General features: G+C 62.5%; 2 protein-coding genes across 4 annotated transcripts in view; both read left to right on the top strand.

The window, feature by feature from the left end:
* RASGRF1 (Ras protein specific guanine nucleotide releasing factor 1) overlaps positions 1 to 16,151 on the top strand; it is a 29,708-nt gene extending 13,557 nt beyond the window's left edge. Inside the window, exons 7-27 of one of the 3 annotated variants that reach the window (XM_040077714.2) lie at positions 362 to 555; positions 1,353 to 1,462; positions 2,097 to 2,215; positions 2,662 to 2,822; positions 3,541 to 3,604; positions 3,875 to 4,011; positions 4,429 to 4,511; positions 5,127 to 5,375; positions 5,931 to 6,301; positions 6,967 to 7,092; positions 7,202 to 7,372; positions 7,675 to 7,787; positions 8,298 to 8,410; positions 9,234 to 9,294; positions 11,090 to 11,193; positions 11,550 to 11,634; positions 12,265 to 12,462; positions 13,062 to 13,141; positions 13,787 to 13,904; positions 14,169 to 14,237; positions 15,121 to 16,151. In XM_040077714.2, the coding sequence (XP_039933648.1) occupies positions 362 to 555; positions 1,353 to 1,462; positions 2,097 to 2,215; positions 2,662 to 2,822; positions 3,541 to 3,604; positions 3,875 to 4,011; positions 4,429 to 4,511; positions 5,127 to 5,375; positions 5,931 to 6,301; positions 6,967 to 7,092; positions 7,202 to 7,372; positions 7,675 to 7,787; positions 8,298 to 8,410; positions 9,234 to 9,294; positions 11,090 to 11,193; positions 11,550 to 11,634; positions 12,265 to 12,462; positions 13,062 to 13,141; positions 13,787 to 13,904; positions 14,169 to 14,237; positions 15,121 to 15,213 (2,819 nt within the window). In that variant the 3' untranslated portion in view covers positions 15,214 to 16,151. The remainder of the gene's footprint in view (positions 1 to 361; positions 556 to 1,352; positions 1,463 to 2,096; positions 2,216 to 2,661; positions 2,823 to 3,540; positions 3,605 to 3,874; positions 4,012 to 4,428; positions 4,512 to 5,126; positions 5,376 to 5,930; positions 6,302 to 6,966; positions 7,093 to 7,201; positions 7,373 to 7,674; positions 7,788 to 8,297; positions 8,411 to 9,233; positions 9,295 to 11,089; positions 11,194 to 11,549; positions 11,635 to 12,264; positions 12,463 to 13,061; positions 13,142 to 13,786; positions 13,905 to 14,168; positions 14,238 to 15,120) is intronic. The other 2 variants (XM_040077717.2, XM_040077715.2) reach the window with 2 other exon arrangements.
* A 214-nt stretch (positions 16,152 to 16,365) lies between these two features.
* On the top strand, positions 16,366 to 23,999 carry CTSH (cathepsin H). The gene is made up of 12 exons (XM_040077809.2): positions 16,366 to 16,533; positions 16,683 to 16,714; positions 16,797 to 16,902; positions 16,992 to 17,062; positions 17,523 to 17,627; positions 17,874 to 17,960; positions 18,514 to 18,569; positions 19,604 to 19,685; positions 19,764 to 19,832; positions 20,829 to 20,935; positions 22,530 to 22,655; positions 23,246 to 23,999. The coding sequence occupies exons 1-12, from the start codon at positions 16,461 to 16,463 to the stop codon at positions 23,319 to 23,321; spliced, it is 990 nt and encodes a 329-aa protein (XP_039933743.1). The 5' UTR covers positions 16,366 to 16,460; the 3' UTR covers positions 23,322 to 23,999.
* Positions 24,000 to 24,975: the final 976 nt, after the last annotated feature.

The following is a 24,975-nucleotide window of genomic DNA, read 5'->3' as shown; positions in this document are numbered from 1 at the left end:
CTGCTGCTGCTGCTCCTTCTGCAGCTCCACGGGCATTTGCCAACCAGCAGCGAAACGCTGCGCGCCGTGTCCTCGCTCGGTTGCGTCGGCCGGAGTCAAAACCCCCGAGTGACCAAATCCTGGTGTTCCTGGTTCTGCTGGGAGGTGGGGGGTGGGACTGGACCGTGCCCAGGGAGGCTGATGCTGGAGGGCATCACTGCCCCATCAGAGCCTCTTGAAACTCAGACCGGGCAGAGCTGGGGGGGCACAAGCAGCAGGAGACCTCGGGGCTGCTCTGGGTGGATGAGGGGGATCCGGGACCGTGCCGGGCTCCCAGGCGAGGGCTGGAGCCCCCCGCCCACGTCCCCTGCTCTGCCTGCAGCCGACCTGTTCGACATCCTGCTGCCCATGCTGAACATCTACCAGGAGTTTGTGCGCAACCACCAGTACAGCCTGCAGATCCTGGCCCACTGCAAGCAGAACCGCGACTTCGACAAGCTGCTCAAGCACTACGAGGCCAAGCCTGACTGCGAGGAGAGGACCCTGGAGACCTTCCTCACCTACCCCATGTTCCAGGTGAGCACTGGAGCCAGGGCTGGCCCCGGGGATGCCGAGGGAGGCGGGATGGACAGCGCAAACCCCATCCCCACGGCTGGAATTGTAGGGGTGAGCCTGGGGCTGGGGCCTGGGGGTCCCACACGGCTCCTGGGACCCTCTTGGGCCGTCGCTGCGGGGGGCTCCGGGTGCTGCTGGCTCCCCGGTTACCCCACACCTCTGGGACCGGGACAGGCACCAGCAGGCTCCTGGGCACAGCCCCTCCTTGTTCCTCCTCTTCCCTCGGCTCTGGCACAAGGAGCTTTGGCTGCGCAGTGTCACCGAGACACACAAAGCAGTCACACGCAGACGAGATTTCACAAGGCAGAGGTCCTTCCAAACCATCTCCCAGCTGAGAGAGCGGAGAGAAGAGAACCCCTTTGTTTATTTCTTACTTTTTATACATTTGTGGGTCCAGCAGAAGATTGGCTTTTTGGGGTTTCCACCCCTCAGCCTCAGTGGCCAGACCAATTGTCAGTTACAGTTGTTTTCAGGTTAGAAATATGCAAACAAAGGACAGAGAATGAAAAACAAAGGATTTGTTTATGTTACATCTGTGGGAAAAGGTAGAAAACTGCTCTTAATATTGTACAATAGCTAAAATGATCTGACTCCATTTAGGAAAATCAAAAGGCTCAGAAAAACTCAGAAAAACCAGGGTAACAGCCCAGGTCAGGCTGTCCCTGGCCAGGGTGTCCCCAGCCGTGGCAGGAGCAGCCCGAGGGGCCCCTGCTGTCCCCAGTGCCCCCTCTGAGCCCTGCTCTGTCCCTGTGCTGCAGATCCCCAGGTACATCCTGACCCTGCACGAGCTGCTGGCTCACACGCCCCACGAGCACGTGGAGAGGAACAGCCTGGATTACGCCAAGTCCAAGCTGGAAGAGCTGTCCAGGTGAGGGCTGCTGACCCATCCCTGGGCAGTGGCACGGGTCCTGGCTGCTCCTGGCCGGGGGCAGCGTTTCGCAGGGCTCCTGGGTGGTGAAATGAGGGCTTTGGAGGACTGGGGTGGCTCCGAGCGTCTGGTTCTGTCCTCTGTTCCGGGCTGGCAGGACTGGTGGGGCTGCCCCATGGAGGGCACCGAGTTCCTCTGAGATCTCCACAGGAGCACTTGGGAATTGGCCATAATTCCCTGGTTTTTATCCTCTTCCCCCCCAGCCCATGGACTGGAGCGCTCTGGGTGTCAGTGCCGAACCCACCCGCACAGTTTGAGCTCTGTGAAGAGTTTCCATCCCTTTTCCCGCTCCTCAAGGGGCAGGGATACCAGAGGGGGCTGGTGATCTGTCTGCCCTAAATCCGGGTCCTGCGATTTCCAAGCACTCACATTTCAGTATTTATCCGCCCGGAGGCACAGTCTGGGCAGAGGCACAGGTCACCTCTGCCTCTGTCTGGGTGGATCCTGCTGCAGTTCCCTTGATATCCCTCCAGTTTCGCTTTCACCTGGTGCAGCCCCTCCATAAGTCCCGAGGGGTTGGGAAAACTCGTGCGGATCCCACCCCAGCTCCGATTTTCTCCTCTCCATCCCTCAGGATAATGCACGATGAGGTGAGTGAGACTGAAAACATTCGGAAAAACCTGGCGATAGAGAGGATGATCATCGAGGGCTGCGAGATCCTGCTGGACACCAGCCAGACCTTCGTCAGACAAGGTTTGTGTCAGCGCCGGTTTCCCTCCCTCTGTGGGGAACTGCGCCCCAGGGCCCCGGCCCTGCGCTGCGTGCTCCGGTGAAGTTTAAACTCGCGCCTCAGTTCCGAGTTTTGCTGATCAGCGGCACATCGCCGGGGCAGCTCCGGCGCTTTGGGGCGGTTTTGTCACCGCGCTTTTCCCCAGCACGGCGCGGGAGGTGCGCTCGGGCTGCCCCCGGTGCCCCAGCAGGGAGACAGCAGGAGCGCGCTGGGGTGGGGACAGGGAGGGGACAGAGGGGACAGAGGGGACAGGGTGGGGACAGTGAGGGGACAGGGAGGGGACAGGGTGTGGACAGGGAGGGGACAGGGTGGCCGGGGCCGTGGCCGGTGTCCCCGCTGCGGGGCGAGCGCAGCCTGGGCGCTGGGCGCTGTCCCGGTGCGGGGCTCGCTGACGGCGTCTCCCCCGCAGGTTCCCTGATCCAGGTGCCGATGTCGGAGAAGGGGAAGATCACGCGCGGCCGGCTGGGCTCGCTGTCGCTCAGGAAGGAGGGGGAGCGGCAGTGCTTCCTCTTCTCCAAGCACCTCATCATCTGCACCCGCGGCTCCGGGGGGAAGCTGCACCTCACCAAGGTGAGGGGCGGGGGGACACGGGGGGGACACGGGGGGGACACGGGGGGACCCAGCGGTAGTCCGAGCCGGCCGGCTCCTGCCTCCAGGGACCACCTCGCCCTCCCCAGGGGCGCTGGGCTGGCAGCCTGTGGCCGCCCGGATTTATTTCTCTTGTCGGAGCCGAGTCCCGGCAGAGATAAGAAAGTACAAGATCCCGATAAGAATTTACCCCGATCTGCGGCAGAAACGTTGACAGTCTATTCTGGAAGGAGCTGGAATCGCAGCCCGGGCTGTCTGCAGCGCTCCCAGCTCCTCTGGCTGCTCCCCGGGCCCCCGTGTTTATTTGGGGAAGTTTGGCAGTTAATTGAGCAAGAATCTCACAGAAATTGCTTGTTACTGGCATTAAATTATCGTCTTGAAGAATTACAGTCCGTGGCGAAGAGCTGATAATTGCAACAACAGACTTGGGGAAAATTAAATTTAAAGCTCCTATTAAATAATTTATAAACAAATTAGTCGATCGGTTTGGCAAGGAAAGCCCGGGGATCCCAGCAGGCACAGATCTTTGTCCCCAGTGAAAGCAGGCGCTGTGGGTGTGCGTCCCCCGGGGACACCGGCCTGTCCCCATCCCTGGCGTGGGGACGAGGACGGGGGTCCCGCTGCTGGGCCCGGCCTGGGGGGGCTGTGCTGGGGGATCCCCAGCCCCCAGGGTCCCCGCTGAGCCCCTGCCCCCCTGCAGAACGGAGTGATCTCCCTCATCGACTGCACGCTGGTGGAGGAGCCCGAGAGCACCGACGAGGACGGTACGTGGTGGGGGGCGGCTGCGGGTGCTCGCTGGGAGGGTGGAATTCAGGTGCCCGCAGATTCCAGGAACCCGCCGCTGAGGTTTAATTAGATTAATTGTTTACTGTGAACCCAGCAGAGCCACACTTGGACAGACCCGACCTTCCTGGGGCAGCCAGCAACCCCCCCAAAAACCCGAATAATCCCTCCTTGAAACCTGACTAAAGGCCCGGGGAGAGGGGACGGGAGAGGCTTCCCCCGTCACTGTGTGGGGCTTTTCTGTTCCAAAGCCAAAACACCGGGACCAGACATTGACCACCTCGACTTCAAAATCGTGGTGGAGCCGAAAGATTCCTCCTCTTTCACCGTTATCCTGGTGGCCTCGTCCAGGCAGGAGAAGGCTGCGTGGACCAGTGACATCAGCCAGGTGGGACCAGCAGGGAGGGGCTGTGGAGCTCTCAGGACGAGGAGCTGCCCTGGGCTCCCTGCGGGGCCGTGGCACCGGTTTGGGCGCGCAGGTCAGCGCCCGGTTTGCCGTGTGCCTGCGGCCCCACCGCCTGCCCTGCGCACCCCGGGAGCTCTGCTGGCACCACGGGGACCTGCAGTGGGCAGGGATGTGCCTGGTCTGGAGAAAGACAAGGACTGACTTCCTCCACCTTCCTCCACCTCCCTCCACCTTCCTCCACCTTCCTCCACCTTCCTCCATCTTCCTCCACCTTCCTCCACCTTCCTCCACCTCTCTCCACCTTCCTCCACCTTCCTTCATCTTCCTCCACCTCTCTCCACCTTCCTCCACCCTCCTCCTCCTCTCTCCACCCTCCTCCTCGTGCCGTGTCTCTCACAGTGCGTGGACAACATCCGCTGCAACGGCCTGATGATGAACGCCTTCGAGGAGAACTCCAAGGTCACCGTGCCCCAGATGATCAAGTGAGTGTGGAAGGGGGCTGGGACACAGCTCCTGTGGCAGCCAAACGCTGCCAGGAGCCCCGGGACCCCCGGGACCTCTCCTGGGACCCCCGGGACCCCTCCTGGGACCCCCGCAGCCTCCCCACGTGCTGCAGGGCTGTTCCAGGGTGGTGATGAGGAGCGTTGATAAGCTGCTGAGGGGTTTGTGTGTGCTGGGGAGGTGGGAATGGCAAAGGGGGGAGTTTAGAGTGGAATCACAGCAGTGAAGAGGGGGTCAGAGCGCCAGAGGGGAGGGGCACGGGGGCTCTTGTAGGTTCTGGGGTGCAAAGGCTGTGCTGGGACGTGTGTGGGACGGGGGGGGCTGGTCCCGGCCGGTGGGACAGGGCAGCACGGGGGGGTTCCTGCCCCATTCCCTGCTGCCAGCCAGGGGAAGATCCTTGGTTTGTGGGCACCCGTCCACATCCCTCTGCCTGCTGAGCTCTCCCAGGGCGTGGATTTCCAGGTTTTCCCCCGGAACATTCCCAGCCGCGTTTTCCGTGGGGACGCCCTGTACGGACAGGGCTTCTCCTGCACCGCTTCCCATGGTCTCTTGGTTTCGTTCCAGGCTGGAACCACAGATATCTTGTTTCTCTGCAGGTCTGATGCCAGCTTGTATTGTGATGATGTTGACATTAGGTTCAGTAAAACGATGAATTCCTGCAAGGTCCTGCAGATCCGCTATGCCAGCGTGGAGCGGCTGCTGGAGAGGCTGACGGACCTGCGCTTCCTGAGCATCGACTTCCTCAACACCTTCCTGCACTCCTACCGCGTCTTCACCACCGCCCTCGTCGTCCTCGACAAGCTCATCACCATCTACAAGAAACCCATCAGCGCCATCCCTGCACGGTGAGGCTGCAGTGCCACCCCGGGGCCTGTCCTGTCCCTGCTGCCACCCCGGGGCCTGTCCTGTCCCTGCTGCCACCCTGTCCCTGTCCTGTCCCTGCTGCTCCAGGACCTGTCCTGTCCCTGCTGCCACCTCGGCCCTGCTGTCACCCTGTCTCTGCTGCCCCAGAACCTGATCTGTCCCTGCTGCCACCCTGCTGCCACCTTGTCCCTGCTGTCACCCTGTCCCTGCTGCCCCAGGACTTGTCCTGTCCCTGCTGCCAACCTGTCCCTGTCCTGTCCCTCTGTCCCTGTCCTGTCCCTGCTGCTCCAGGACCTGTCCTGTCCCTGCTGCCACCATGTCCCTGCTGCCACCCTGGCACTGTCACTGCTCCCCATCACCTGGGGTGCCCCCAAACAGGGGAAGGAGATTACTCCAAGCTCTGTGGGTGTCCCCGCTCCAAGTGCTGGCTGTGGGGCTCGTGTTGGCTCTGCCGTGCCTGGGGGATGCCCCGGGGGGATCCCCACCACCTCCAGGGCAGGGCAGGTGCCAGCTCAGCCTCTCCCGGTCTCTCCAAGGTCCCTGGAGCTCCTGTTTGCAAACAGCCAGAACAACAAGCTGCTCTACGGGGAGCCCCCCAAGTCCCCCAGAGCCAACCGCAAGTTCTCGTCGCCGCCGCCGCTCTCCATCAGCAAGTCCTCGTCCCCCAGCCGCCGCAGGAAGCTGTCCCTCAACATCCCCATCATCACCGGGGGCAAGGCGCTGGACCTGGCGGCGCTGAGCTGCTCCTCCAACGGCTACGCCGGCGTCTACTCCTCCATGGCCCCCTTCAGCAAGACCGCTCTGGACATCAACAAGCTGTACGTGTCCGGTAGCTATCCCAACAAAATCCCAGATGAAGGAGAAGCGGCCTCAGAAAAGCAGGAGGAGTCGCTGCCAGGCAAGCAAAGTGAGTCCCTGTGGGTTTGGGGGGCTCTGGCGCAGAGGGGCCAGTTCAGGGCACGCACAGAGAGATCCTGCCTGCTGAAACCTCAGTAATTTTTAATAACAAAAGCAAAAAAAGCACCCAAACCCCACCACCTCAAAGAAAAAAACAGTTCCAAAGTACCCCACAGAAAGGGCGAAACTCAGTACCTCTCCTGCACACAGGGGCTGTATCCAAAGCTGGACTGGGTCAGGTTCAGGAATGGGTCAGATTCAGGAATGGGTCAGATTCAGGAATAGGTCAGGTTCAGGAATGGGTCAGATTCAGGAATGGGTCAGGTTCAGGAATGGGTCAGATTCAGGAATGGGTCAGGTTCAGGAATGGGTCAGATTCAGGAATGGGTCAGGTTCAGGAATGGGTCAGATTCAGGAATAGGTCAGGTTCAGGAATGGGTCAGATTCAGGAATGGGTCAGGTTCAGGAATGGGTAAGATTCAGGACTGGGTCAGGTTCAGGAATGGGTCAGATTCAGGAATGGGTCAGGTTCAGGAATGGGTCAGGTTCAGGAATGGGTCAGATTCAGGAATGGGTCAGGTTCAGGACTGGGTCAGATTCAGGAAAATGGGGAAGAACTGAAACGTGGCTGCACTCGTGTGCAGCGGGGGTAAAGGGGTTCCCTGTTCCTCCCAGGCTCAGAGGTGTCTGTCAGGGAAGAGTCGGACACAGATCCCAACCACAGCGATGAAGCAGAAGCCGAAGCTTCCCCAACGAAATCTCCGACGACTCCCAAGTCCGTCAAGTGCAAAAATTCCTCAGGTACCGAGTGAGGTCCGGGGGGTGCCCGTGTGTCGGGGGGCTGGCGCGCGCGGGGCCCTGCCGGAGCAGCGGCGGTGCCCACGGGGGCGTTGGGTTTCTCCTCCCGCAGATTTCTCGCTCTTTTCCTACAACAACGGCATGGTGATGACGTCCTGCCGGGACCTGGACGGCGCCCGCAGCGCCCTGTCCGCCACCTCCGCCTTCGCCATCGCCACGGCGGGGGCCAACGAGGGCACCCCCACCAAGGAGAAGTACCGCAGGATGTCCCTGGCCAGCGCAGGTACCCGCCCCGCGGGAGCGCCTCCGCGCTGCCCCTTTCCACCCTCCCCGGTGGGGTTCCCCTCCAGGCACACTCCGGCCGGGAGGAGCCCCCAGAGCTCTGCCCCTGCTCCAGGCCGTGTCCCGGGAGTCTGGGCCCGGCTCTGCCCGGGGGACGCGCGGCTCAGAGGTGTCCCCAGGTGTCCCCGTGCCTCCGGACACGGCAGCTCAGGGGTGCTGGGGAAGGGGGTGCTCCTTTGGCAGCCCCGGGGCGGCCGTGAGCCCTTGCTGAGGGAGCTGTGTGTGCTGAGGGGGCTCTGGCAGTTTCAGGCTTCCCGACGGACCAGCGGAACGGGGACAAGGAGTTCGTGATCCGCAGGGCGGCCACCAACCGCGTCCTGAACGTGCTGCGGCACTGGGTGTCCAAACACTCGCAGGTGGGCAGGGGCTCCTTCCCTCTCCCCCTCCCACCCCGCCGGCAGGAATTCAGCTGCACGCTGGGCAGCTCAGCCAGGATTCAGCGCAGAAGGCAATTCGGCATCGGGGTTTGGATGAGGCAAAGGGGTGCAGATGGCGAGGAGCAGGGGAACAGGGCTCACACCCCGGTGTTTGCACAGCTGCGGTGCAGGGGAGGGGAGCCGGGCCCGCCGTCAGCCCCCGCCTGGGTGCGGAGGAGGGGGACTCTGGGTTTGGTGCCTGTCGGGGTGCTCAGGATGGGGTCAGGGCTGGGAGCTGTCCCTGCCGTCCTGTCCCTGCCTGCGCCGGTGACTGGGGGCAGTGGGAGCGGGGCTGCTTGGCACTGGAAGTCGCACAGCTCTGAGTGAGCCTGCTGCCTCCCTGCGCCGGGATTTTGCCGGGAGGAGGCAGCGCCTTCCCCCGCCGGGTGTCGGAAGCGGCTCTGCCGGGATCGCTGTCGCTCCCGGCACAGCCATGCCACGGCTTGGCAGGACTTTGAGACCAACGAGGAGCTGAAGTTCCGGGTGATCGGCTTCCTCGAGGAGGTCATCCACGACCCCGAGCTCCTGACGCAGGAGAGGAAAGCGGCCGCCAACATCATAAGGTGAGGGGCTGTGGGCGGGAGGTGGCTTCGGCTGACGCTGCCAGCTGCTGGCTGTCCCTGCTCTCACCTGCGGTGGCAGCAGGCACGAGGGCTCCAGGAGGGGCTTGGGAGGGCGCGGGGAGGAAGATGAGGAGGTGGAGGGGTGCTGCTGGCTGCATTCAGCCTCAGAGCGTGGTGGGTGTGATCCCCTGGTGCACGGTTCAGCGTCGAGCCCAGCGGGTGCTGTTGGGTCCCGGGGTGGCACCGTGGCTCCCATAGCTTCCCTGGCTCCCGTGGCTCCTGTGGCTCCCGTAGCTCCCCTGGCTCCCCTGGCTCCGGTGGCTCCCATGGCTCATGTGGCTCCCGTGGCTCCCGTAGCTTCCCCCGTGGCTCCCGTGGCCCCTGTGGCTCCCGTGGCTCCCACGGCTCCCGTGGCTCCCGTAGCTCCTGTGGCTCTGGTGGCTCCCGTGGCTCCCCTGGCTCCCGCAGCTCCCCTGCCTCCCGCAGCTCCCCTGGCTCCCGTGGCTCCCGTGGCTCCTGTGGCTCCCGTGGCTCCCATGGCTCCCGTGGCTCCGGTGACTCCCGTAGCTCCGGTGGCTGCGCTGAGCAGTGCTCTCTGGCACTCAGGGGGTGCCCACCCCACGCGGAGGGCACGGCGCTCCTCTTGCAGCAGGGCTGACACACGTGGGGCCGCGTGGCCTCGGCTCAGGAGCGTTTTTCTGTTTAAAATGAGAACTGGCACTGAGGGAGCCTCGTGAAGCACAGGCCGAGCGCCTCACCCGTGCCCAGCCCCGGGCGTCTGCGGCTTCCCCGGCTGCACTAATCACATCTCTCTGTGCCACAGGACGCTGACGCAGGAGGATCCAGGGGACAACCAGATAACCCTGGAGGAGGTTGTGCAGATGGTAAATACTCCTTCCCTGCCTGCCTGCCTGCCCCGGGGGTGTGGGGTGGTGGAAGGGGAGCAGCCAAAGGTCCCGGCGCTCCGGCACACCCAGCTCGAGGAACAGCGGGTGTCCAGGCCCAGAGCTCCCCTGCAGCCAGCAGAGCGGCTCGAGAGGGCACCGAGACACCTGCCTGCTGCTGCCAGTGCCTGCTGGAGGGACGTGGGAACGCCCCAGGGGTTCCCATCGTGTCCTCCGTGTCCCCAGAGCTGCTCCAGTTGCAGGTGATGGGCTCTGGCTCAGCTGGGCTCGGTGCTGCTCCCCGGGAAGAGAGCCCTGGGGATGTGCCGTGGATTTAGATCCCCAGAGTGGCTGCAGAGCACTTGCTGCCCTTCTGCACTGAAAAAACCCAACCAAACCTGTTCCCACAAGAACACAAGAGCCACTTGAAACTGGCCTGGAGCACCTCAAACACCCAAGATTCTGTCCCCTGGCTCTGCTGGTGGCTTCTGGGCGGGGGGGGGGGCAGTCTCTCCTGGGCTTTGTTTGGGCTGTTGCCCATAACTACATGTTCTGGAAACTTCCTCTGAAGAGGAGAGAACAAAAAAGCCCTGGGGGCTTCGCTCTGCCCCTCGGGCTGGGCAGCAGCGACCTGCAGCCAAAGGGGTGGTGGGAGCGTGAGGGTGCCCTGGGTTTTGGGGTGCACATGGTGGGCAGGGGGCTGCGCTGTGCTGACCCTCGGCGGGCGCCTGCAGCCCCCTGCCCTGCACAGGTGCCACTGGTGCCACCTGGCCCCGGGCTCTGGGGCTGTGCCCCACAGCCGCACCCCCGAGCGCCCCTGCAGCCTCTCCAGGGCCCTGGAGCTGTGGAGCAGCCCAGACTGTGTTTGTTTGCCGGAGTTTTCACAATCCCCGTCCCAAGGGATGGTGCAAAGGGCTGTCGCCTTGCGCTGGGCTCTTGCGTGTGTGTGTGTGTTGATCTTGGGGGGCTCTTCTGTGTCATCAGGGCAGTGTGGGGTTTATTTGGGCGGGATGCCGGTGGGGTTTGTTTCTTTAGTGGCTGATCTTTCCCCCGAAGGCGGCGGGGGTGGAGGTGTTGCAGGGAGTGGCACCAGCCTGGGCCGAGTCTGGCCTGAGCTGTGACCAAGGGTGTTGGTGACGATGTCCCTGTGACTGGTTTGAGGACACTCAGTGACCCCGGGCAGGCCTGGACCTCAGGCTTTGGCTGTCACCCCCCGGTGTCACCCTGAGCCCTGCCTGTGTCTGAAAGCGCTGCTTGGCCAGAGCCAGGCAGTGGGGACAGGGCTCATCCTCGTTCCCCTGCTTTTCTGGAAATCCCCTGGAAGAGCCCCCTTGCCCCTCCTGGGCAGGGGCAGTGGTGCTCCAGCTGGGATCCCTGGGTGCTTCATTAATTAAAGAGCCAAAAGGCTGCGTGATTAAATGCGTGGGGTTCCCAAGGCTGGGAGGAGCTGGTGCTGCTCGGTACGGGCGCGGTGAGGGCTGGGGTGCCCCTGGACCAGCACGGCACACCCCGGCTCTGCTGGGGTGCCCCTGGACCAGCACGGCACACCCCGGCTCTGCTGGGGTGCCCCTGGACCAGCACAGCACACCCCGGCTCTGCTGGGGTGCCCCTGGACCAGCACGGCACACCCCGGCTCTGCTGGGGTGCCCCTGGACCAGCACGGCACACCCCGGCTCTGCTGGGGAAAAGCCTTTGGCTCAGGAGCCTGGCCTTGGCTTTGGGTTTGCGCTGATGGCGTGTGGGAGCTCTCGGCGTGCTCCTGCCTGGTGAGCCCCACCGCTCCTCTGTCCCGCAGGCAGAGGGGGTCAAGGCAGAACCCTTTGAGAACCACTCAGCCCTGGAGATCGCAGAACAGCTGACGCTGCTGGATCACCTGGTCTTCAAGAAGATCCCATATGAGTGAGTGATCCCCACGGGTCAGGAAAGGTGGCTCTGGTCACCCACGGGCGGCCTGGCTGGGCTGACCCCGCAGAGTGCAAAGCCTTCCCGGGCAGTGCCGGTAGCCCAGACTTGTCCCGAGTGCAGATTTGAGTCCTGATCCCATGCCTTCTCTGCTGGTGTCCCTGAGGTAATCGGCTCAGGGAGACTCTCCCACAACCATCACGCTTTCCACCACATCCGTGTGCTCCCTTTCCAGCAGCGTGGGGGCAAAGACCCCGGGATCCCCACCCTGTGCGGGTGCAGTGGAGCTTGCAGGGCTTGGGCATCCCACAAAACTGGGAAACAAGAGCTGACCTGAGCACTGCTGTTTGCAGAGAATTCTTTGGGCAAGGCTGGATGAAGCTGGAGAAGAACGAGAGGACTCCGTACATCATGAAGAACACAAAGCACTTCAATGATGTAGGTGCAGCCGCAGGGCACAGGGGGTGGGCACAGGGCGTGGGCACAGGGGATGGGCACAGGGGTGGGCACAGGGTTTTGGGCACAGGGGATGGGCACAGGGGGTGGGCACAGGGGGTGGGCACAGGGGATGGGCACAGGGGGTGGGCACAGGGGGTGGGCTCAGGGGATGGGCACAGAGGTGGGCACAGGGGGTGGGCACAGGGGTGGGCACAGGGGATGGGCACAGGGGGTGGGCACAGAGGGTGGGCACAGGGGGTGGGCACAGGGGTGGGCACAGGGGGTGGGCACAGGAGGTGGGCACAGGTGTGGGCACAGGGTTTTGGGCACAGGGGATGGGCACAGGGGGTGGGCACAGGGGTGGGCACAGGGGATGGGCACAGGGGACGGGCACAGGGGTGGGCACAGGGGATGGGCACAGGGGGTGGGCACAGGGATGGGCACAGGGGGTGGGCACAGGGGGTGGGCACAGGGGGCAGCTCAGCCCCACGGTGTGAGGGTCACCTGCCCCACGGGCCATGCCTGCCTCGGGCAGCACAGCGGAACCTAAAACCTGCTGCGAGGCTGGAGGACAGGGGGCTGTGCCCAAAATCCTGCTAAGGCTCGGGCCGGGCGCCGCGTCTCCCCAAGGTCAGCAACCTGATCGCGTCGGAGATCATCCGGAACGAGGAGATCAACGCGCGCGTCAGCGCCATCGAGAAGTGGGTGGCGGTGGCCGACATCTGCCGCTGCCTGCACAACTACAACGCCGTGCTGGAGATCACCTCCTCCCTCAACCGCAGTGCCATCTTCCGCCTCAAGAAAACCTGGCTCAAGGTCTCCAAGCAGGTAGGGGTGGTCCCCTCCTCCGGCGGGGTGGCGCTGGGGCGGGATGAGGCGAACTGGAAAGGAGTTACACAACGGAGAAAGGTGTTTCGGGCTGTTCTCAGGAAGGAGGTGGCCTGGGGACAGGCTGACCCTGCCTTGGAGATGGGTTTATTCATGGAATCGCAGGGTTGTTTGGGTTAGAAAAGCTCTCTGGGACCATGCAGGTCCAACTGTACCCTCAGTGCCGCCAAGGCCACCACTAACCCCTGTCCCCAAGCGCCACATCCACATATCTGTTAAATCCCTCCAATCCCGCCACCACTGCCCTGGGCAGCTGTGCCAGGGCCGGACAGACATTAAGAGATTTTCCCAGTATCCAGTCTAATCCCCCTCTGGCACAGCTCCTTTCCTTCCCCTTGTCCCCTCACTGGTTACCTGTCACAAGACGCTGGCCCCACTCTGCAGGTCAGACCTTTCCCGGAGAGCCCCTGTAGCTGCACACACACACAGACCCCCTTCATCTGGTTTTCTGGGCTCCTTGGACCCTGTGGCTCTGCGGGCTTCACCCCTGGCCGCAGGGAGTGGGGCTTCTCCCGGAGCAGCGCTTTGGTTTCTTGCAGACGAAGGCTCTGATTGACAAGCTCCAGAAGCTGGTGTCGTCGGAGGGCAGGTTCAAGAACCTGAGGGAGGCACTGAAAAAGTGAGTGAATGCTGCTTCTCCTGCTCTCCCACGGCTGCTCCCGGCTGTTCTGGGGCCTGAGGTGTGGGGAGACCTGAGCTCTGCTCCCAGGATGATCCAGAGCCGGCACTGAAGGGGATCCTGTTGAGACAGCAGAGCGGCTGGCAAAGTGATCCCCAGGGCTGAGCTGCTTCTTTGTGCAGCATGTGGAAAGATGGGAGTAAAAGGGACTGCAAAGGGAAATTCACTGCCCGACACCAGAGAGCAATCCTCCCCATCACCATCACAGAATCATCAAATCCCAGAATGGTTTAGGTTGGGAGGGAGCTTAAAGCTCATCCTGTTCCACATCTCTCCGTGGGCAGGGCCCCCTTCCACTAGACCAGGTTTCCCATGGAAGCTTCTAAAGGTCTTCCTGACCCTCTGTCAAAGCTTCCCTCAGCTCATCTCCTGCATCCCATGGCTTTGTGAGGAGCACAACCACAGGTCCTGCTGGTGGGGATGAGGCCCCGGAGACCAGCAGCCTTCCCCAGGAGAGCCTCCCTGTGTTAGAGAGAATCCTTCCAGTTCTGCTGACTGCAGAGTCGTCCCCTTCTCCCCTGCCCTGCCCCAAGCTCCAAAGGGAGGAAGCTTTATTCCTCATTTCTTTCTGGTTTACTCCCGAAGTTGTGACCCGCCGTGTGTCCCCTACCTGGGCATGTACCTGACTGACCTGGCGTTCATCGAGGAGGGCACCCCCAACTACACCGAGGATGGCCTGGTGAACTTCTCCAAAATGAGGATGGTGAGTGCTCCAGCCCCTGGCGTGGGCACAGGGGCCGGGCTGGGGTGGTGTGGTTGTGGCCAGCTCTGTGTCCCCTCAGCCTTCCCCTGCACAGCACCAGGAGGCCACATGTGTCCCCCGACACACCTGGGGTCGTTCCCAGTGTCAGGAAGAGACAAAAAGGCCTTTGCAGTGTGCTGTGCTGGTAGATCCCTGCCCTCCTGGGCACTGGGACGGGTTCCCTGGGTGATGGCTGAGCCCCTCCTGTGCTTTATCCCCGCACAGATCTCGCACATCATTAGGGAGATCCGCCAGTTCCAGCAAACCTCCTACAAGATCGAGCACCAGCCGAAGGTACAGCCTTGTCCCCAGGGCCACGGGCGTGCTCTGCTCCTCATCTCCCTCTTCCACCACAGCATCTCAGCCTTCAGTACCTGGCTGGGCTCTGCAACACTCCGTGCTGGAGTCTGCTGGCAGCGGGCAGGGGATGGAGGGAGGCTGTGGGGGCTCCAGCAGCCTCCCCCCCTGGCCCCCAGGCAGTTTCAGCAGAGGACTTGCTGCAGAGGGCAGCTCCGACGGACAGACTGGGAGTGCTCCGAGGGCTGCACCCTGGACACGCTCAGAAACAGCTTCTGAGGGGCAGCAGCCCCTCCCCAGGGAGCAGAACGTGTCCTGCCAGCCCCCTGCCAGCACCCGCTGGCCTCTCCTCATGCTGGCCCCCAACATGTGCTGAGATGAAAGCCCTCAGCCACCCTCTGTGGTGGGAGCCTCATTTCCCAGGGTTTGGGTGCCTCACTTCCCAGGGTTTGGGTGCCTCACTTCCCAGGGTTTGGGTGCCTCACTTCCCAGGGTTTGGGTGCCTCGTTTCCCAGGGTTTGGGTGCCCCAGCTCCCAGAGTTTGGGTGCCTCAGTTCTCTGTGGTGGGCACCTCATTTCCCAGGGTTTGAGCGCCTCGTTTCCCAGGGTTTGGGTGCCTCAGTTCTCTGTGGCAGGTGCCTCATTTCCTGGGGTTTGGCTGCCTCACTTCTCTGTGGTGGGCACCTCGTTTCCCAGGGTTTGAGCGCCTCATTCCCCAGGGTTTGAGCGCCTCGTTTCCCAGGGTTTGGGTGCCTCGTTCCCCAGGGTTTGAGCGCCTCGTTTCCCAGGGTTTGAGCACCTCGTTTCCCAGGGTTTGGGTGCCCCGGCTCCCAGCGGTGTGAGCTCTGGCAGCCCGCTGACGGCCCCGCTCCGTCCCCAGGTGACGCAGTACCTGCTGGACCAGTCGGGTGTGATGGACGAGGAGACCCTCTACGAAGCTTCCCTGCGGATAGAGCCCAAGCTGCCTTCCTGAGCGCGGCGGCGGCCGCCCGTACACTCGCTGGACCGTCCTGTACATAGCCACGTTCCACGGACGCCCTGGAGCGACTCCCAGTCTGTGCTTCTCCGGCAACCCGCCCCCGCCCCAGGCCGCACCACACCTCGCGTAGGATTTCCCGCCCCGGTTAAGGTTTAACGCATCGACACTTCGCTGGAGTCCCGGGTTCTTTTCGATGATGTCACTTTTGTCGTTTGTTCCTCCCGGGGGGCCGGCGGTGGGGCAGGCGAGTCCCTGTGTCCCCGTGGGGCAGGCGCGTCCCCGCGGGGCCGTGGGGCAGCACAGAGCAGCTCTCACTCGGACAGCGCCGGCGGTCACATCCCACGGCAAACTCTGTAAGGTGGGAGAAGGGAACGCATTAAAGGTTGTCCCTCGGTGTGAGCTGCCCTCTGTGTGTGTGCCGCCCTCGTGCTGGCCGGGCACGGGGGGCCCTGGCCGCTGCCCCAGTCCCTCCGAAGTCGGGAAGATGAAGATGGAAGCGTCCCCTTGCCTCTCCTCGCTGCATCCGGCTCCTGTTGATATGCTGTAGATCCGTACCCTTGTGCCCACTCTGAGTACCATGACGTAGAGTTAGAGATGACGAGTGTTTTTATTACATCTACTGTAATCCTGGCTAACCACCCGCTAGCAGGATATAGTAATGTAGTGCTTATTCTGTGAATAGTACCTGGGTTTTTTACATTGTACAGTCCCTGACACGGTTCCCCGGCAGTGGCAGGCATGCTCCACTCACACAACACTTGCTGTAAGCAATACCTCGTGGTATGGGAATTCTCTTTCAAGTCCTAAAACTATTTCAACTTACAGCTTGTTTGGGAGAAAAAAAGAAAAAAAAAGATATTTCCATTTTTTTTGTAAAAATATATGTTTCCTGATTACCTCTTGCTAATAAATCTATTCTATCTCAGGGTGAACCGAGGTTTGTGATAGTTTTACGGGCGGGAAAACGCCGGACCCGCCGGGCCCCGCCCAGTGCCGGTGCCACGCCCAGTGCCGGTGCCACGCCCAGTGCCGGTGCCACGCCCAGTGCCCCGCCCACTGTTTGCCCCGCCCACCCCGCCCATTGTCCCGCCCCCTGGCAGCGGCTCGGCCCATTTCGGCTCCGTTCGGCCGCGCTCGGCTCGGCTCTGCCCATTTCGCCTCCGTTCGGCTCGGCTCGGCTCGGCTCGGCTCGGTTCGGCTCGGCTCCGTCCCGTCCCGTCCCGGTTTGGTTCGGCCCGGCCATGGGCTGGCCCGTGCTGCTGACCGCGGCCGCGCTCCTGGCCCTCGCCGCCGCCTGGCAGCCCTCGGCCGAAGGTACCGGGGTCACCGGGAGGGCAGGAGGAGGCCGGGCACGGCCGGGCCTGGCCCGGCTCGGCTCGGCTCGGTCCCGCTCGGTTGGGGCTCGGCCCCCCGGGCGCTGCCCGCGCCGCTGCCGCCGCTGACGGCCCCGTTCTCTCCCGCAGAGGAGCAGCTGTTCAAGGCCTGGATGCTGCAGGTGAGGCTCGGGGAGAGGGGCGGGCCGGGCCGGGCCGGGGGTCCCCGGGGGTTCGGGGTGCCCTGACGCGCTGTCCCCGCAGAACGAGCGGCGGTACGGCCCGGAGGAGTACCCGCGCAGGCTGCGCATCTTCCTGGCCAACAAGCGGCGCATCGAGGAGCACAACGCCGGCAACCACAGCTTCCAGAGTAGGAGCTCCCCGCCTGCCTGGCCGCGGCCGCGCCGGCCCGGAGCGCTGCGCCTCGCTGAGCACGGTGTCCCCTTTGTCCCCTTCTAGTGGGCCTCAACCAGTTCTCGGATCTGACCTTCGCGGAGTTTAAAAAGCTCTACCTGTGGAGTGAGCCGCAGGTAAATGCTGGGAGCGCGGGTGGGCAGGGCAGGAGGGGGTCCAGGTGAGTGGGGTTCTGCTGGGCCTGCATCCCTCGCTGTGCTGCCTGCTCCCATCCCCGTGCTGCCTTCTCCCCATCCCCGTGCTGCCTTCACCCCATCCCCGTGCCGCCTGCTCCCCTCACTGTGCCACCTGCAATCCGCTCTGATAAGGTCACATCCTGTGCCACCAGCACTGGGGTAAGAGCGTGGTGAGCCCTCTTCCGCACCCTCACGGCTTTCAGCTGCCTCGACCACGCTGTCCTGTCTGCTGCCAGCTCCCCGAGCAGCTGGGGCACTGCAGCCAGGGGTGCAGGCTCCGGGGCTGGCCGGGGTTCCCTGCTGCAGTGGCCAGTGTCACCAGTGTCCCCACCCCGGGGAGGGTGGCTGTCGGGGGCCGCTGGCCTGGTGGCTCCCCACAGCCCTCCTGCCTGGCTCGCAGAACTGCTCAGCCACCAAGGGGAACTTCCTGCGCAGCTCCGGGCCCTACCCCGACTCTATCGACTGGAGGAAGAAGGGGAATTTCGTGACGCCTGTGAAAAACCAGGTGAAGTGTGTGTGACGTGCCCGGAGAGGGGCTGATGGCTGTGGGCAGGGAGCAGTGCGGGGTGCCCGTGCCTGCGGGAGCTGGCCCTGCTCCGTGCCCCGGGCAGGCTGAGCTGAGGGCCAAGCACAGCTGCCAGCGGGCAGTGGAGGCTCTGCTCTGCTGCCATGCCCCTCTGCCCCAGTGTTTTGAGAGGCTGGTGAGCCTGCAGCACCTCCTGGAGCAGATCCTCTCCCGTTCCTCACCTAGGGTGCCTGCGGGAGCTGCTGGACCTTTTCCACCACGGGCTGTTTGGAGTCTGCTATTGCCATTGCCACGGGAAAGCTGCTCTCCCTGGTAGGAGATTTTCCTGGGCCTGGGCAGAGCCCTTTTGGGAGCGGGATGGAGCCAGAGGGGCTGGAGGCTGCCGGGAGTAGGCATGGGGAAAGAAGCTGTGGCTGGCCATTGGGACATGTTGTTTTTTCAGCTCCCGGAGGATTTATATTCCTGAAGAACTAGAAGGACAGTAGCCACTTACACAACTTAGCAGAATAGCTGAGGGTTGGGTGTGTTAAAAACAAACGTGACCTTTGGAAGACATCTCAGCCAGTCCTTTTTGGGGGGAGATGGATTCCTGGCAGGCGTGAGGAGGAATGCCTCTGGCAGGCAGGGCATCCCGGGCTGCTGGCTCCAGCTCTTCCTCGTCTGCCTCCCTGGGACATGGAGCCGTTTCCAGGGGGCTCCCCGTGGGTGGGCAGGCAGCTGCGTGGTTAAACCGGTGCTGTGGTGGTTGTTACAGCCAGCTGCACACACAAACCAACTCTTGGTTCCTGCTGTGCCCTTGCTTTGTGTGTCACTGACTCTGGCCACAGGTGTGGGACAGTCCCTGACTCAGAACCCTTCTCTGCAGGCTGAGCAGCAGTTGGTTGATTGCGCCCAGGCCTTCAACAACCACGGCTGCAGTGGGTAAGTCAGAGAGCGTCAGAAAGAACAGAAATTAGAGTATCTTACATCCTGTGATGGACTGCCTTCCTCAAGATCTAGTGTCAGGGTCCTTCCACACAATGGAATGGCTTTTGTCTTCTCTTGGCTGCAACGTGTCAGGGGAAGCTACTTTGGATTTGGTTGCTTTTTTTAATTTCACCCTCCCGAGAGGTTAGGATGTTTCACTAAATCTCCAGCATTTCCCAGCCTGTGTTGTTCCTCATTTGTTAGTTTTTATCTGAGATGTCTTCCCCTCGGCAGCCATGGGCTGGGCTCTGATGGGCTCTGGGACTGCAAGGGGAATTCTGGCTGTTGTTTTTCCCCCGGGTCATGTGCGTCTCGTGGCACCGTGTAGAACCCACAGAAACTTCAGCTTCCCCTTTGAGAAGTTCCCCCTGGCTTTGCTAGAGAAGGGAGAGAATGGAGCTTTCTAACAACTTCTGTTTTCTGTGAGGGACGCTCGGAGCTGAACAAAGCCACTCGTGGTTCCTTTCATCTTTCTTGTGACTCCTCCTTGGGCGTTTCCACACCAGCGCTCTCTGATCATCTCTCTTTTCTTCCCTCCTGAGATGTGCTTCTGGAAGGTGGCCAGGGAAGGGAGCAGCTGCTTGCTGGAGATGTGGGTCTCTCAACGTTCCCCCAGCCAGGCTGGGCACAGGGCACCAAAAAACACCTTTCAGCATGCGAGGCTGGTGCTGCGTGGGGCAGCTGACCTCAGGGCTCCTGGTGTTCTTCTCCAGGGATCTGGAGAATGAGGTGTGACCGTGCCAGGCAGCGTGGTGGGCCAGGCCAGCACTCCCAGGCAGGGAGATGCTGCAGGAGCGGACTGGAGTTTGTGCCTCTGGAGGCTCTGGGATACACACTGCCCTTCCCTGTCTCCCTGGCTGTGGGAGTGCTCTGCAGAGCGGGGAACGGTGATGGCTTTGCCCTGCAGAAGCTGCAGTGTTAGCATCCAAATCCATCATTACCATCCTCGTGAACTGCTGCCATCCTAACCGAGCTGTGTTGTCCCGCAGGGGCCTGCCCAGCCAAGCCTTCGAGTACATCCTGTACAACAAGGGGCTCATGGGGGAGGACACGTACCCGTACCGGGCCAAGGTACTGCCAGCACAGCCCCGGCCCCGTGCCAGAGCAGGGCCTGGCACAGGCTCCAACAGCTCCTCTCTGTCCCCACAGAATGGCACCTGCAAGTTCCAGCCCGAGAAGGCCATTGCCTTTGTCAAGGACGTTATCAATATCACGCAGGTGAGGCCCCCAGGGCTCCGTTCCCAAACTTCCAGGGATGTGCCAAGAGAAGGTGCTGGAGAGAGCCGGCTGCTGTGCACATTCCTGCAGCTGGAGCTGCAGCCTGTGTGCTCCTGGAGAGAGCCAGCTGCTGTGCACACTCCTGTTCTCCTGGAGCTGCAGCCTGTGTGCTCCTGGAGAGAGCCGGCTGCTGTGCACACTCCTGTTCTGGAGCTGCAGCCTGTGTGCTCCTGGAGAGAGCTGCTGTGCACACTCCTGTTCTCCTGCAGCCTGTGTGCTCCTGGAGAGAGCCAGCTGCTGTGCACACTCCTGTTCTGGAGCTGCAGCCTGTGTGCTCCTGGAGAGAGCTGGCTGCTGTGCACACTCCTGTTCTGGAGCTGCAGCCTGTGTGCTCCTGGAGAGAGCCGGCTGCTGTGCACACTCCTGTTCTCCTGCAGCCTGTGTGCTCCTGGAGAGAGCCGGCTGCTGTGCACACTCCTGTTCTCCTGGAGCTGCAGCCTGTGTGCTCCTGGAGAGAGCCAGCTGCTGTGCACACTCCTGTTCTGGAGCTGCAGCCTGTGTGCTCCTGGAGAGAGCCAGCTGCTGTGCACACTCCTGCTCTCCTGCAGCCTGTGTGCTCCTGGAGAGAGCCGGCTGCTGTGCACACTCCTGTTCTCCTGCAGCCTGTGTGCTCCTGGAGAGAGCCAGCTGCTGTGCACACTCCTGCTCTCCTGCAGCCTGTGTGCTCCTGGAGAGAGCTGCTGTGCACACTCCTGCTCTCCTGCACACCTTTTGGAAGGTGGCACCAAGGAGGTTCTGGAGCCAAAGTGCAGGCCCTGGGTTCCTGCCTGCCTCCCACAGTGGGTGCACGTCCAGGCTGGGACAGAGTCCCGGTTCTCCTCTTACAGCCCATGTTCTTGTCGACGTGCAGGAAGCCGGGGTTGTCCGTCCCCCGTGGCCTGGCTGCAGGACCTGTCCCAGCACAGCCAGGAGATGACCCTGGATCCTCTCTTGCAGTATGACGAGGACGGCATGGTGGAAGCTGTGGGGAAGCACAACCCAGTGAGCTTTGCCTTTGAGGTGACGAGTAACTTCATGCACTACAGGAAAGGAGTGTATTCCAAGTGAGTGTGTGCACCTCCCTTGGTGGGGTGAGGGCGAGGGGAACGTGCGAGGCTGGAGTCACGTGTGTCCCTGCTCCTCCTGCTGGATGCAGGAACACTGCGCTGCATTCTCACACTGCTTTTAAGTAGAAAATAGAAAAGAAAAAAAAGAGTAAACAGAGCCTTGATTTACCGGTTCCTGAGGGGGTGAGAGTGCAGCACAGGGAGGAGGAGGGCTGCTTGCTAGGAACCTGTCCAGCCTGGAGGCCAGACTGTGGTGGAATGAAGGTCAGGGAGCTTGGGAGGCTCTGAGCTCGCCACAGGGCTGATCTGTGTCTGAGCTGGGACAGAGGCAGGGCCAGCCCAGCTGTGGCAGCTGAACACATCTGGTTGCTTAGGGAAAACCCCAGCCAAGGCGATTTTCCGTGGTGTCAGGGGAGCTCCTGCAGCGCCAGGGCTCGGAGGGGCGGGGAGAAGTGTAGCTGCCCTCACGCTTCCCTGCCCCTGCGCTGGCAGCTCTGCAGGTTGTGGTGCTCAGCCGGGCCCTGCCGTGCTGCTCTCCACGGGGCAGGTTCTGCAGCACCTCGCCTCAGTCCTGCCAGGGGCTGAGGAGGAACAGCAGAGAAAAACCAGCTTGGGACATGAAGTGACCCAGCAGGTCTCAAGCGTGGTGCCAGCTCCGTGGGCAGGGCAAAAAGCCACTTGGAAGGTTGATCAATGCACAGGGAGAGATGAGAGCTGGGTGAGGCAGCACAAGGCGAGACAGCCCAGCACGGGGAAAGTGCACCTTTGGAGAAAAAGGGAAAATACCTTGGAGTAATGAACCCTCAGGCAGGTAGAACTGCAGGGAGAATGCAAGGGAGAGTCTGAGCCTGAGGGACCTGCCCCAGGGAGCTCTCGGGAAGGAGCAGCTGGTGATTCTGTGCCTTTGCTGGACCAATAGCCAGTGATGCCAGTCCTGGGCAGGTGTGAGCTGTGAGGGCAGGGACGTGGTCAGAGGAACACTCCAGGAGCAGCTGTCCTGTGGATTTACAGTCAGAGTGCATGGAATAATTGATCCTCCAGTGCTTTCAACCCAGAGCAGCTGTTAACAGATGGAAAAAAGGAAAATCTGAGGTGCATTATTGACCTTTTCATGTGCTGCAGTTCGAAAATGTTTAAAAATAGATGCTCTTGAGGTGGGAGCATTTACCATGAGCTGTCTTGTTTCATATCACAGGCAGCAGCTTTCAGCAAGTGCAGTTTAAAGGTTGAAAATTCAGAGGAAACACATATTTAGACCCAAGAGCTTGCTATTCCCGTGCAAAACATCAAACGGTGCCTTTGGATTTCAGGGCAGTACAAACCAGCACCGGGAGGCAGTAAGAGCTGCTGGTTTCAACTGGGAAAATTCCTTTGCACTGTAGCTCGTCTTGGTGGGCCAGGAGCTCAAAAGTCCACGGACTCCCTAACTCCAGCTACGGCTGATAATTTCAGAGTGGAAAAAGAGAGCAGCGTCTCCTTCCCGTGGCCTCCCTCCCTGCTCTCCGCAGCTGGGGGTTCAGAGCATCCCCAGGGGTGTTTGCAGAGCGTGGTCAGGGCTCACCGGGGCCCGTGTGTGTTCTCTCCGCTGCAGCCCGCGCTGCGAGCACACCCCGGACAAGGTGAACCACGCCGTGCTGGCCGTGGGCTACGGCGAGGAGGACGGCACTCCTTACTGGATCGTCAAGAACTCCTGGGGCCGGCTCTGGGGCATGCAGGGGTAAGGGGCTCCTGCTCTGCCTGGAGCTGGGTGGGGAAATGCCCCCGGGGTGGGATCAGCCCCAGGCCTCTCTCCTGTGGGGAGCTGTCCCAGTGTGGGTGCTGGCCCGGCTCACCACGCCGCTCCTGGGGTCCCGCAGAGCCTCGCTCAGTGGAGCTGCGCTGTCCCCAGGGCTCAGCCAGCGTGTGCAGAGCTGCTGGTTCACCCAGCTCCTCTCTCCTGCTCCTGTGCAAGGGGGAGAACAGGTCTGAGTGAGTTTCCGGCGTTACAAGTGTTTCCAGCTGCCGGTGGAATTCTTGGGAGTTGAGAGCGAATTCTCCTTCGGGGTGTAAGGGGGCAGGGAGAGGAGAGCAGTGGGCAAGGAGAGCTGAGTTGGAAGGGAGCTTAAAAAAACCCACCCAGGGACATGGCAGGGACTCCTCCCACTGTCCCAGGCTGTCCCCAGTGTCCAACCTGGCCTTGGACATCACTCTCCAGGGATCTAGGGACAGCCACAGCTGCTCTGGGCAGGGGCCTGCCCACCCTGACGGGCTGTGCTGGCTCTGCCAGAGCAGGGAACGCTCGCTCACACCCCTTTCTCTCTCCTTTAGGTACTTCCTGATTGAACGAGGCAAGAACATGTGTGGTCTCGCTGCCTGTGCCTCCTACCCCGTTCCTCAGGTGTAGGAGCGCAGCGCAGGCTGGGGACAGGGGACAGGGCTGCAGCCACTGCTGGTGTTCCCATGTCTGAGTGTGGGATGAGGGCGGGATGAGGCACCACGCCTGTGCCGGGAGGTGTGACCTGCTGGAAGCTGTGACTGCAGGCAGGTGTCACCTGCTGGAAGGTGTCACCTGCCTGAAGGTGCGACCTGCTGGAAGCTGTGACTGCTGGAAGCTGTCACCTGCAGGCACGCTGCTTGGCTGGCACACAGCTCCTGCAGCACGACCTGAGCCTGCTCTCTCCAGCCGAACCCACCCACGCGTGCTCCCGGCAGGTTCCCTCCTCCTGCAGGTGTGCCCAGCTGTGCCTCCATGGGCACCTGCGGGGCAGCAGGGAACCCACACAGGTCCCGATTCAGGGCGCACAGAGCTCCCCCGGTCCTTCGGGTGGCTTTTTTTGCAATCACCAGGTGTAAATTTTAGTGATTTTTAAATTTTCTTTGAAGGCACTTTCTCTGTTCTTTAAACGAAGGATGAGTGAGTGCTGTGATTTGTACACTTTTATCAATTTTCATGAAATGTCTGCTATTTTTTGTATTAAAACCCAGGCTATTTTAATGCACAGAGAAGAAACGTGTGGTTTTTCTTTAACCCATCAGCAAAGCCGCGAGAACCTCGGTGCCAATTCTGACCAGGCGCTGGGGAAATTACTCCGCGTGTGAGCAGGGGCCCGTCTGTGTTCTTTCACACTGAAATCTGTCACTGACTATTAATAAAGCTGCCTCGTCCTCGGAGCGCTGTGCAGTGAGCTCAGAGCAGGGCGGGCTGAGGGGCTGCGGCCTCCCGGCGCGGCCCAGCACGCCCCAAGCCCCTGCGAAGCGCTTCCGGGGGGCCGGGAGCGGGGCTTCGGAGTGGAGCTAAGGCGGGGCCGAGGAGGGAGCGGGGCCGGGAGGGAGCGGGACCGGGAGGAAGAGAGGCGGGCCTGAGGGCGCAGCGGCCATTTCCGGGAAACGGCCCCATTTCCGCCCGCCCTTCGTGCGTCACTTCCGCCCCGTCCCCTCCCATCCAATGGGGGCCCGGGGCCGTTTTGGCGCCGAATGCGAAGCGCGGCCGGCGCGCAGCGCGCCCCCTGGCGGCGGGGCGGCCCGCGATGGCGGCCGTGCCGCAGAACAACCTGCGGGAGCAGCTGCGGCGGCACTCGGCCCGCGGGGCCCTGCGCGCCCCGGCGCCGCCGCGGGACCGCCCGCCGTGAGTACCGGCCCTGGGGAGCGGGGCCGGGCGGCCGCGGCGGCCGGGGAGTCACGGGGGCTCGTCTCGTTGCAGGGGCTTCACCTTCAAGAAGGCGCCGCGGGGCCTCGCGGTGCTGAGGGACAAGGACGTGAACACCTCGCTGGCCGTGCCCGCCTCGGCTCCGCCGGACGGGAAAGCGCCGGCGCGGGGCTGCGCCGCCCCCCGCGGCCCCGGGCCCCGGCCCGCCTGTGCCCCGCCGGGCCCCGCCCGGGCGGCCGAGGGCCCCGCGGCTCCCGCCGGCAGAGCCGGGCCCGGTTCCGCCGCCGGCCCCGTCATCACCATCGACGACGAGTGGGATGACATCGACGACTTCGACCTGTCGGGAATCGAAAAGAAGTTCTCCCGGCCGCCCGTCGCGTCCCCCAAGGGGCCGCGAGCGCCCCGCAAGGAG

The sequence above is a fragment of the Hirundo rustica genome, chromosome 13 (genome assembly GCF_015227805.2).
Source record: "Hirundo rustica isolate bHirRus1 chromosome 13, bHirRus1.pri.v3, whole genome shotgun sequence".
NCBI classification, from domain to species: Eukaryota; Metazoa; Chordata; class Aves; order Passeriformes; family Hirundinidae; genus Hirundo; species Hirundo rustica.
The sequence above is the reverse complement of the archived record's forward strand: the minus strand, read 5'-3'. Positions and strand labels throughout refer to the sequence as shown.

What these genes read in the sequence shown, in the direction of transcription:
- CTSH (XM_040077809.2), top strand. Translation starts at nt 16,461, where the DNA reads ATGGGCTGGCCCGTGCTGCTGACCGCGGCCGCGCTCCTGGCCCTCGCC. An exon ending in ACCTGTGGAGTGAGCCGCAG is followed by an intron (nt 17,063 to 17,522) that starts GTAAATGCTGGG and finishes CCTGGCTCGCAG; the next exon opens with AACTGCTCAGCCACCAAGGG. An exon ending in CGTACCCGTACCGGGCCAAG is followed by an intron (nt 19,686 to 19,763) that starts GTACTGCCAGCA and finishes CTGTCCCCACAG; the next exon opens with AATGGCACCTGCAAGTTCCA.